The sequence below is a fragment of the Electrophorus electricus genome, chromosome 16 (genome assembly GCF_013358815.1).
Source record: "Electrophorus electricus isolate fEleEle1 chromosome 16, fEleEle1.pri, whole genome shotgun sequence".
Lineage (NCBI taxonomy): Eukaryota > Metazoa > Chordata > Actinopteri > Gymnotiformes > Gymnotidae > Electrophorus > Electrophorus electricus.
In genome coordinates this window covers 4,264,983-4,276,722 of record NC_049550.1, presented here as the reverse complement: position 1 = coordinate 4,276,722, position 11,740 = coordinate 4,264,983, and the positions used below count along the sequence as shown (strand labels likewise).

At 38.5% G+C, this 11,740-nt stretch overlaps 1 protein-coding gene across 1 annotated transcript; it reads left to right on the top strand.

The window, feature by feature from the left end:
- Positions 1–11,058: 11,058 nt before the first annotated feature.
- LOC118242722 (histone H4-like) lies at positions 11,059–11,370 on the top strand. The gene has a single exon (XM_035535025.1). It carries the CDS (start codon positions 11,059–11,061, stop codon positions 11,368–11,370), a length of 312 nt encoding a protein of 103 aa, XP_035390918.1.
- Positions 11,371–11,740: the final 370 nt, after the last annotated feature.

Here is an 11,740-nt window from a genome sequence, read left to right as displayed (position 1 = left end):
CTTCTGTCTAACTGCTGCTTCTCCCCATGTCCTGTCTTTTTTTTTTTTTTTTTTTTTTTTTTTGTACAGCCTTTGATAATAGTTCGCTAGTGATGCTGTCCCTTGCCTACGTGCCAACTAAAGTTTACTCCGTTACTTGACTCTGATCCCTAACACTGCCTGGTCTCCCTGCTCCCGTGTGCTGTGTATTCCAAGTGAGTGTGCGTGCTTGCACTATGACTATCCAGCTCTGTACACTCTGAGAGTCCCTGCTTGGCCGCTCCTCCTCGGCTCTGCCTGCTGGCGTTTGAGCACCGCTTCTACATCATACATGCTGATGAGAATTCGATCTCATTGCTGCTGCTTGATCTTGCACGTCAAAGGAAAGTGATGCTTAACCACCACTACTGTCTTGCATGCCCTCTGACTGTTTTCATTGCTGTTACTCAGGCCAACAGGCTGAGCAGTGGAAACTCACCCACCCCTGATAAAGGTCATACTATTCACCTGCCCTACCTGTTTTGGATCTCCACCCTATACTGTTTTCCATCTCTGACCATAAGCTCATTGTGTCACTCATCACTCTAGCAGAAGTGTTCAGTCTGTTAAACTCACTCTATCTCTATTTTTCCATTCAATACTGCCTATCCCTCTCCTGAATAATATGCTATAATGCTGTCTCTCTGAGTCTTAGATTTTGTTTTCATGGGTGCTAAAATATTGTCTCCAATACTGCTACCTCTCCCTAGTACACAGATGAATTATCCGCTATGAAGCAGGTTGGTTGTCAACTGGAACGATTCTACAGTAAATCTAAACTGTCCATTCTCATGCTTATAAACAAGTATGTCCCTACAGTGATGCCTTATGCTGTGCTAAGTCAATCTCTCTCCAGTCTTAACGGTGCCAACATGAACACCCACCATCTCGATTGAATAGATACTAAGTTACTTAAACCCCTGAATACTGTTTCTGCCTCCTCTGAACTCTATAATTCTTCCCTACATTGCTGATTATTTTACCTCTGATTTCCTATCCTTCAGCCAGCAACTCTCCAACCTTCTATCTTCCTGCTTTGAAAACTGTTGATTCTTTTTTCGTTGCTGACATCATTTCTAATCCATTTTTGTCAAAATCCTTGCATGAGACCTTGACAATCAACTCTTACCTTAAAAGTAACAATCTTTTTGAACCATTCCAGTCTGTTTTCCATTCATTCCATAGCCCAGAAACTGCCCTGGTTAAGGTCAATGACATTTTCTTCTGGTTGCAGAAGAGGGTGCACTTATCCTTGTTAGTGTCCTTATTTTGCTCAGTCCAAATGCCACATTTGACTGTTGGGCCTAACTCCCATCAAGGCTCTATGAAATATTGATTAGATCTGACCTGGCTCACTCCCCAGTTAATTAATATAAATCAGATTAACACTCTTCCTGGACACACCTCCACCTCTGTCACTCAAAGGGTCAAACAAGGCTCAGTACTGAAACCCCTCCTGTTAATCATCTACATACCCCTTGGGCATATGGCACTTCAAATTTCACTTCCATTGCTATGCAGATGACACCCAGATCTGTTTTAGGATGAAATCAATTAACATTCTTCACTTTCAGTCACTTGGAAGCATGCCTTTCAAAAATTAAACTATGGATGAAACTCAACTTCCTTGTCTTAAATAGCAACAACAGTGAGCTCATCATACAATATGTGCACAATTATTAGGCAAGAGAGTATTTTAACCATATCATTTTTATGCATACTTTCCAACTCCAACCTATATACACTTTAATGCTTATTGTATTTAAGCGGAGCAGGAGATGTGTATTTGTATGACCTGAGATCAACACCCTATATTAAGGTGTGCATGTTTATAAGGCAGCTTCTTTTCCTCAGGCAAAATGAGCCAAAAAAGAGACTCTGAAAAGTCAAGCTGTAAAAAAATAAATAAATAAATAAACAAAAAAAATAAAAAAAATTTCAAGTTATTGGGTCATGATCACAGAACTATCAAACTTTTTGTTGCAAGTAGTTTGGGTTGAGAGAGAAAAGAAAAAGAGGCAAATTAACTGCCAATGTTTTGAGAAGAATTAAATGAAGCTACCAAGAACCTATTAGCCTCCAGTGCTGTCATATATTCCAGAACTGCAAAGTGTTCAGTACTCAGAGGGTATTGTTACACTGATGTTGACAAACTCTAGTACTTATAGTTTATTGCACTTATCATTGTGTAAGTATTTTGTACTTCTAAGCATCAGCATTGATCCCTGTATTTCTACAGTATTCTAGTTCATTGGTATCTTGGACTCTAACCTACTGTACTGACTAGGATGTATTCTATGTGTAAATGACAAAGCACTTTTTTAAGTCGCTCTGGATAAGAGCGTCTGATAAATTCCGTAAATGTAAATTAATGCCTCTGTTCATCGACTCCTAATAGTATTGACATGCAATCTGTTGTTGCATCTTAACCTCTCTTGGATAGTGTCACGTTTGATCCCTCCTTGCTTCCATGGTTTCCCTGTCTTGTGGATTTCAGTTCCATTCCATAGTTTCCTTTTCTCCACCCGTTCCTCATTTCTAGTCATTATTAAATTAATGTATTTAAACCATGTCTTGTGCCCTTGGAGTTTGCTGTTCATTGGATGTTTGAATGTCTGTATGGATGTCTTTGAAAACCCATATCTGTATGTAAGTCTGTTCTCTGTGTTTATCCTAGCCTTCGTGTTTCTTAGCCCCCGAGTGTTTCCTAGTCTCTGTTATAGCCTGCTTCCTGTTTCCCGTTGTGCTTTGGTTTATCATGTATCCCCATACTCTATGTATTGTCCCTGGACCTTTATAACGACTCTGATTCTGGATTTGTCCCTAATAAATCTTGCTCTTCTTCGCACTTGCGTCTGCCTCCTTACTGCTCACCTTTGCAGATGGCCAGTGGTAAGCGAAGTGTGAACCCAACTTATCAGACTACTTCTGAAGGAGGGTAAGATGATGGGACAGTAGTGGTGTGTAACTCCTTCCTTAGGTCCTCATCAAAATCCCATGGTATAGCTCCTACAATGCACTCAGGGGACATTAAGTATCAAGTTATTTTTCTTTGTTTCTTTTATTTGTAGTCAAGGGAATTGTAGACAGGGAATATGCCTTGGTAGAAATCCCTGAAGCCCTACACAAAGGATATCAATATTCATGACCTGGTTATTATGAGTTAAATCAACTCCCTTGTTAATGGCCCTGTAAGGGTTGGCACCAGCCTGAGGCTCCCTCCGACCACCAGAGGAAGGCCTTGAGTCAACAACACTACTAATCAGGCTTGATGGCCAACAGCTGGGTTAGACCTTATATAAGCCCATTGACCCAGTCACTCAGTGTTGGGTCTTTGCCAAAGTTCTGAGCCAAGCGCCTAGCTGGTAACTTCAGGTATTGCAGTCTGTGAGCCCTCGTACTACGCCTCACTTCTTATCTGTGAGGGTGGTTTGTGTTTTTACATGTCCTTTCCCCTCTCGTCTGTCTTTCTCCTGAGGCTTCCCTTTGCCATCAAAATTCCTCCTTGTTTTCTGGTTTTGTTTGGGAAGTTTTAGTTTTGTTTTCCCCAGTGCATTGGGGTTGCCACTCTTCCCATGCCGTCCTCTGTTCTCCCTTTTTCCACTCTCGGTGTGGCGATTTAGTTTTTCCCTTTTGTTTTACCTGTTCCAAGATCTAACTGTTCTGCATACGGGCCCTTCATTATAGCATGGCTGCTCACCCAGTAGCCTGTCTGTGTCATTGCATAGCTGACCTGGGTTTGAGCCCACCTTACGGGCCCTCTATAATTTGTATGAAAATCTTGATAAAATAAAAGTGGGGAAACTTTTCCTGGACATTTTCTTGAAAAAGATGTCACTTTGGGAAGTTTAGGAAAGCTGGAAATCTTGGTCCAGAACTTTTTATAAGAATAATTCAAGTTCTTAAAGTCTTATTTATTTGTTGACTTGTTCATCTGTTGTCTTTTCAGTTGTTTGTCTGCACCTGTTTTAATTTTCCTCATCTCACCACCCTAGCATTAAACTTTAGTTTGTCTTGATGGACAATGATTCATCATTGATTGATAGAATTTGAATAAGTTCTGTTTGGCTGGTGGCAATTAGTGCTAATTGGTCAAGTGAAAAGCCAGCATTAGGGTAGTTTAGAGGAGCAACTGTCCACTGAAGTGACGACAATTGTGGAGCATCTTCAGAGGTTCTGGTGATTCGTACAGAGAAGTTCAGAGTGGAACCTCAATGGAAAGTTCAGGGTACATTCTCCATAATCCTCCTGTCTGATCCCAATGCCCCTTTTGTTAGTTTCATCTGTGTCTAGTTATCCCTAATGTTTCTGTTTATTGATGCGTACATGTCAGTCTATCTTTATGATGTCTCACCCAGCTTATGTTTAGAGTTTCAAAAATGGTGTTCTTACCTTTGTGGTTTTGGACTTATGCTTGCTTTCCCCATTTTTTCTGCATTGCCTATTCAATGTCTGATTTGTCTCCCTGATCATTTGTCTTTTCTGCTATTGGACCTGACTTATTTCTATTTATTTATTTATACTCCATTTTTGTATTTCCCTGTGAGAGGAACTCCAAATCTGACGTTCTCTTTTTGCATATAGCTTGCTGTATACCTGAGCCATGTCTGTCCATCTGTCATTTATTATACCTTGTCTAATTACCATTTATATTGATCATCAATAAACTTTCCATTAACTAACTGAATCTGTTTGGCAGAGGCATTTATAACCAGAAGTACCAGATTACTCCATACATGTTCAGACTCTACCTTTATAATGAGACAAATAATACTGATTAACCCTCAGGAATTAGTCTTCAATGAAAATTAACAATTTCCCCTAAACATAGGATTGTGCCCAAATATCAGTAATTTGATAAATTCAAATATATCACTACAGTGCTTCATGACATTCTTAGTGAAGGCTAAGGTATTTGTGCTGTTACTCAATGTAGAAATGTCCTTCTCACTTTGTGTTCTTCCTTGACGAACCCTTCTAGGGCTTTGATGTCCTTCACAGGTGCACCAGTACTTTCTTCTCCTTCAAGTCCCATGATGTCACTGAAGACAAAAGGAAAAAAAATAAAAAATTACCATCCCCTTTGTCAATATAAAGGGTTTTATACTGAAAAACAAATGTACACAATACCAAAGTATAGTTTTCCTTCTCAAATTCAAGAATTGCCAGTCAAACAAGTACATTTAGAAGATAATATTGTGTCAGTCCTAGCCAAATGCAGGTGTAGTTTGCTAGCTAGTTATAATGTTAATATTACCACCAATGTTACATTGAGTCAGCTATCAGCATTTGTTGTTTATTTATTTACTAGGCTGAAAAGGTATGACGATTGTTCTTTCAGGCCTGAAAAAAATGTATTTGGGATCCAATTTGTGTACCTGTCTGGGCTATTTTTTCATTACCTATATTGTGTTATTATAATGCAACTATTTATCATGTTTCCCCAATCTTCATTAATTCCCTCTTATTTATTACATGGCACAGTTGGCATATTGGGGAAATATTCAGGGGAATGCAAAGATGGGGGTGTGTGTCTGACTGGTGGGTCTAGACCAAAATGCAAGAACCACATTTTTTGTGTCATCTCATTCCAGCCTTGAAACAAGATAAACATTAACCTATACCTGAGTTTTGACAGTACTAATTATGGTAAAGCTAAACAAAATGTATCATATTTACTTCCTTTCAAATGCCTTCCAAGAAAGTTTTGAATTTGTCATTTAAAACAAAATCAACATTAATGTACTTACTGTTTTTGTGAAACTTTTGCTAGATGTTGCATCAACAGGAGCGCCACAGGTGATTTGTCCTTGCAAAGCATTATTGATGAGTTTATGAAACGGGACTTTCCTGCTCCAACCTCTCCAACAACCAGGATCCTGATATGCTTAACATTCGGACTACTGAGAATGAATTCACTCAGTTTTTCTTTTAACTGCTGTTTAGTCTAATTTGCTTTGAAGCATTAACCAAACGTCCCCATAGTAATGCATCAGCAAAGCATACAGTATTGAAAAGCATTTTTGATGTTCTCATAGGAAATTGGTTGAGCAAAAATTCAGTGCAAAGGAAAAAGTCAACAGGAGCTTGAAGGTGCAAGGAAATGAGTTCACTTAACCAATGCTTTCTAAATGTATAAATTAAACAACTGTCTTATACAAAATTAAAATTAAACCAACTTGCTCCCAAGGTGTTTTCCTCCATTCTTTTAGAAGTTCTGAAACACAAAATCACCCTCTAGCAGGAGTATGACTTTCACGTCAGCAAAATGTATCACTGAGAAATGAAACTGATACAAGTCTTTCAGAGATGTCTGTCATTTCTTCAAATGAAATAAATATGTACTGGTGCTATTGACTAAACAATTCTAGACATGGACGTGGTTTTCAGACCTGTTCTCTATTAACCATTGTGTGGTCCTATGACAACCTTTGTGTCTTGGTAGTAACAACTTTCATGGAAAAAAATCAATAAAAACAATGTTTCATTTTTTAAATGATTTGTTTTGTGTGAAAGTCATTAGCTTTCAAGTTGGGGAGAACTATTTAGTGGTGGCTCTTTTTGGACCTGACATTTAAACAAGATGTGCGTGCACGCAAACATATACACATAATAATGGTGAGTGTATGCTACTGATTGAACTCAAACAAAATTAAAATGCTCTTTTGAATATGCAGTATCTTCCCTTTATGACCTCACACATTATCCAAGTTTACAAACAATAGAAGAACAATTTCAGACAAAAGCAACATTTTCTGCAAGCATTGTTTGCTAATGGGGAATGCAGCCAGAAGCTATAAAGGTGCTGCAGATGACAATACCCCCAGTTCTCTTTTTTTTTTTTTGCAGAATCCATGGGTACACATCTCAGTGCCAAATAGCTTGTAGATGTGCTTTTTTTTCAGATGCTCAGAAGTGAACACGAGAACAATGATTTAAAAGAGGAGGAGGTGTCTGAAGAAGATGAGGAAGAATGCAACCCAGAGCATGGTGCATCATTCTCAGGTGAAGAGAAAATCCCTCAAGGTGAAACAGACATTTTTGTCCAAACTGTGGCCATATGAAAGGTCTGGGAGAAGTGAATGAAATGTCTTTCATACCTCTACAACACTGGACCTGAAGTAACAGTGGATACAGACTGATTCCATTCAGAGGTACATTTTTATTTATCTTTTATTTCATGTTCATGTTTTATCTATTATTTTGCTCCTCTTTATTGTTGTTGTTTACATACCTTATGGATAGCGGTAATGGTTCAAAAATGTGAGAGGACTAGTATTTTGTCGTTGAATTCTTAATTGTAAAACATAGAAAAATATATAACTGTTTTGGCCAAAATATTCATGACTACTGTTTCCTTTCAATATAATATAAACTCAATATAATATAAACTACTTTCTGTACATTTCTACAACTTTTTTAGGCTATGCTTTAGACTACTTAAAACATACCTCTCATCTCAACATTTCTCATAACTTCTCTTCTTATTCTTATTTGTTAAATAATGTGTTGATTGTTTTAATGTATTTTTTCTGCATCTTTGTCATAGTAAAGCGACCTTGAGTCTGTGACAGGTTCTATATAAAAGAAACTTATTATTATTATTCTTATTATTCTATAAGTGCCATGTTTCTGACGGAGCTCCACATTTTCCATTTAAATTGATATATTTCTAAAGCTAAAACGTGACTAAAAATACAAGTAAAACCGTCTAGAAGACCAATCGCCATGGGAGGTGATAAAATAGATGATCCTCTGCTTCCATCTTGTGGCCAAAATGGAAAACTTCCATAATATTCAATCATTAAGGGCACCTAGTTTTAATCAGAATGCTGTCAGAATATAAATGTACAATGAAGAACAATTGGCCAGTTTCTCTTGGGAGAAACAACAAAAAAAACAACACCAACAATAATAATAAACATATGGAGTGGGTATGTCCTTCTCAGAAATAATTTCTTGCATGCACTGTTCTTTTGATGTCTATCCACAGATTTTCAATGCTATTTGGATCAGGGCACTCTGAGGGCCATGGTAAAACCTTTAACTTGCACCTTTTGAGGTAGTTTATTGTGGATTTTGAGGTATGTTTAGGATCATTATCCATTTGTAGAAGCCATCCTCTTTTCAACCTTAGCATTTTTACAGAATGGTGTTATGTTTGCTTCCAGAATTTGCTGGAAATTCATTGAATCCATTGTTCCCTCTACCCATGAAGTAATTCTGAAATGTTTCTTGGCCTTCCAGACCTTATCTTGACCGCCACTATTCCTGTTAAGCACCATTTCATAATTACATTTCAAACTGAGGAAATGGCAACCTGAAAACACATTGCTGTCTTCCTATAGCTTTCTCCTGTTTTATGGGCCTGAAGTATTTTCATATTCATTTTCATTTTGCTAGGTAGCTGCTTAGAAGAACCCATGGCTGCTGGTTTCTGGGACAAGGTTAGAGGAGTCTGAGTATTTATAAAGCTTTGAAATTTGCATCACATGGCCTTTCCTAACAATGTTTGTAAACAAGCCATAAGCCTAACAGGCTAATGAAGGTCTGAGACTGTGGTCAAAGTTATTTGAGTGTTCAAATCTCCTAGGTACTCTTTTTTTTTTTCTACTTTTTTCACAATTGTATAAAACCAAACTAATACACTGACATTGATGAAAATGTTGAAAAGTGTGTTTCATCTTCTATTTTGTTCTTTCAGAAGACAGCTTAAATCTTTTTATTAACAATTTCCTTCTCTACCCTCACAATATGTTCTTAGCCAAATCTGTCTTCTTCTTGATTATGCGATGGTCTATTTGTGTGTGTGTGTGTGTGTTTTGATGTAGCTCAGCATTTGCATTTCCTGAAAGAAAAGCTTGCAAAGGGATGAGAGAAATAATGTTACACTCCTGGAGTGCTTTGCAGTAGGTTCTGCAAAGTTTGTCAGTAAATAAGATTTACTTACACAGTGTGTGTGTGTGTGTGTGTGTGTGTGTGTGGGGGTGTGGGTGTGTGTGTATGTTTGTGTGTGTGCGTGTGGGTGTGTGTGTGTGCGTGTGCGTGTGTGTGTGCGTGCATATCTCTTCATTTGCATTTCCTGCACGAAAAGGGATGAAAGAAATAACTACAAAGAATAACAATAGCTCTGGAAGAACAAGTACAATTTATCATTTATTTATTCAGGGTTTCACAAATATTACTGACACATGGTTCTAAGCTATCACTTTTGAACATGCCTTCAAATCACTTTGGCATCCAGTGTTGAAAACACGACTATCGTTATGACACAAGCTTTAAGATGTTCCACAAATTTAATAATAAATGGCTAACAGTTTTTGATTCCAAATGCAACTGTCCCTTCATGTCTCTTGAAGACAGAAATAAGTCAACTCTCATTTTGTTGTGGCTGGTTTTACAGTTTGGCCACAAGATGGCAGCGAAGGTCCATCTATCACAACATCCCAAACAGTATTATTTTTCTTGTTATTTGATTTGAAATGTACTTCTATTCCTCCTTCTCCTCCTCTTCCTACTGTTAATAATAATAATAATAATAATAATAATAATAATAATAATAATAATAATAATAATAATAGTGGTGGAAATAATGTTAACAAAAATATTCATGATAATAGGGTTGTTTCCTTGTGCTGAGTTCAGGTCGTCCTCCACTACAGGTTTCAAGCTTTACATTTTAAGTAAAGCTGCTTGACAGTGATGATGAAATTCCCAATACAGCAGATGATTCATACTCTTTACAACATTTTTTTGAGCATTTTTTTAGACTGCAGTCTTTGAAGGCCTTTGAAGGCTGTATTCAACCTTTAGGGCATACAAGTGTGTTTTCCTATGATTTACAAGCGTAGTGATGTCCTTTATTAATGCTTGAAAAGTGTCACATGTTCATTACTTTGGAGTGTTCTCTGTCTGGGTCTTCATGTAGCAATTGAACATACACATGTAGAACTCTTTTGAGACACATTTCCAGGTCCTCATGAAAGGTCAGTATGGTGTGTCATTGCATTGGAATATGTTCATTGGTCCTTGTTGTACAACAGTGGTTATCAGCAGCATAAGGCCTCAATGGATGAGGGTACATGGATGGAGTTATGGTATGTGAAAAAAGCAGTTAAGCTGGCACTGTTGCAGAGGAAGATGAAAGTGAGAAGACAGCAGATGAGTATGCACTGTGATAAAAAAAAAAAAAGTTTGCCTGTTTTCTGTGTGTAGAGGTCATATGAGGCTAGACATAAAAGTAGAGCTAGACCATGAAGAATGGAATGAGTGATGTGCTATCAAAACAGTTTGAGTTGCCTGCAAAGAATAGTTGTCCTCTGTAAGCAGCACAAGGAGTGGACAAATCACTAAACATCTCTTAACTGGACTATGTGGCTTTAAAATATGGGCCTTGACCCCACTGCCTCAATCTATTTGTGTGTTTTCCTAAAAATGTCATGCTCTGTCCATTTCTGTTATAAATTTGAAATTGAGATCTTCCAACCTAGCAATTTGAAACCCATCATGTTTCTCTAACCTGAACCACATGCTGTTCTTGGATTGGTGGGAAACCTAAGAGGCCTAGTGAACACACGGGTTAGGAGTGTGCATCTAATTTCTATATTTTCCAGCAAGAGTCTTTAAACTTGGGGGTTTTCAGCACCAGTGCTGAGGACCTACTTCCATTCTGACTCTTCTTCTTATTAGTAGCAGTAGTAACAGTAGTAGGCCATCTTATGCTGCACTGAATCTTTTGTTGTCTTTGTTTGTTTGTTATCGTTCTTTTTCTTCCCTTACGTTGTTGTTCGTTATTATTGTCTAAGCTATCTTATATTTTACATATATGAATTGCCGTTTTTGTGAAATAGTATGAAGTTTTTATTCCAGTCTGGCTAAGTGTGGTGCTGGAGGCGTTTGGAGGCGCGTGGTCTTTAGCTCCTCCTCCTCGAGTGCTCCTTGTCTTCAACCAGGTCCTTTAGAAGAGAATAATAGTGGCGCACTGCGGGTCGAAGCTTCATTGTTTCGCTTTTTTTCCGTGTAGTACAAGAAGCCTAAGCGATGTCTAGAAAAGGGAAGAGTGGGAAGGCCTTTAAGAAAGGAAGCGCTAAGTGTCACCGTAAGATACTCCGCGACAACATCCAGGGTATCGCTAAGACAGTTATCCGCCGTCTGGTTCGTCGTCGCGGTGAAAAGCGCATAACCGGTCTGATCTACGAGGAGACGCGTGGCGTGCTGAAAGTGTTTCTGGAGAACGTCATCAGGGATGCGGTTACCTACACCGAGTACGCTAAGAGAAAGACTGTCACCGCCATGGATGTGGTTCATGCTCTTATATTCCAGGGACGTGCTTTGTACGGCTTCGGAGGGTAAACGCTGAGTTCCAACGAAACCAACGGCTCTTTTAAGAGTCACCCATGCATTCAGTTAAAGAGCTTATCCATATGTCTATGGCCGCTTATAAGCGCTTAGTCCCTAAACACGCACAAAGGACATTTTGCCCTATATTGAGAAGAGCCATAACACGGTTGTGAACGTCTGTACGTTGCAGACTCCAAATCCCAGCCCAAAATAAGACACGATAATGTTAAAAACATCTTTCCCAAAGTAAGAGAAAGGAATCAAAGAATAAGCATTGTGGAGGCTTGGCTTGGCTTTCTGCACCTCCTTCTTAAGATGGGGCGGGAAAGTTAAAGACATGGCAGGGCGGTATTAAGAGGTAAACGCTATGGAGTAGCGGAGC

Excerpts from the sequence above, each read along its gene's own strand:
- LOC118242722 (XM_035535025.1), top strand. The coding sequence starts at position 11,059 with ATGTCTAGAAAAGGGAAGAGTGGGAAGGCCTTTAAGAAAGGAAGCGCT.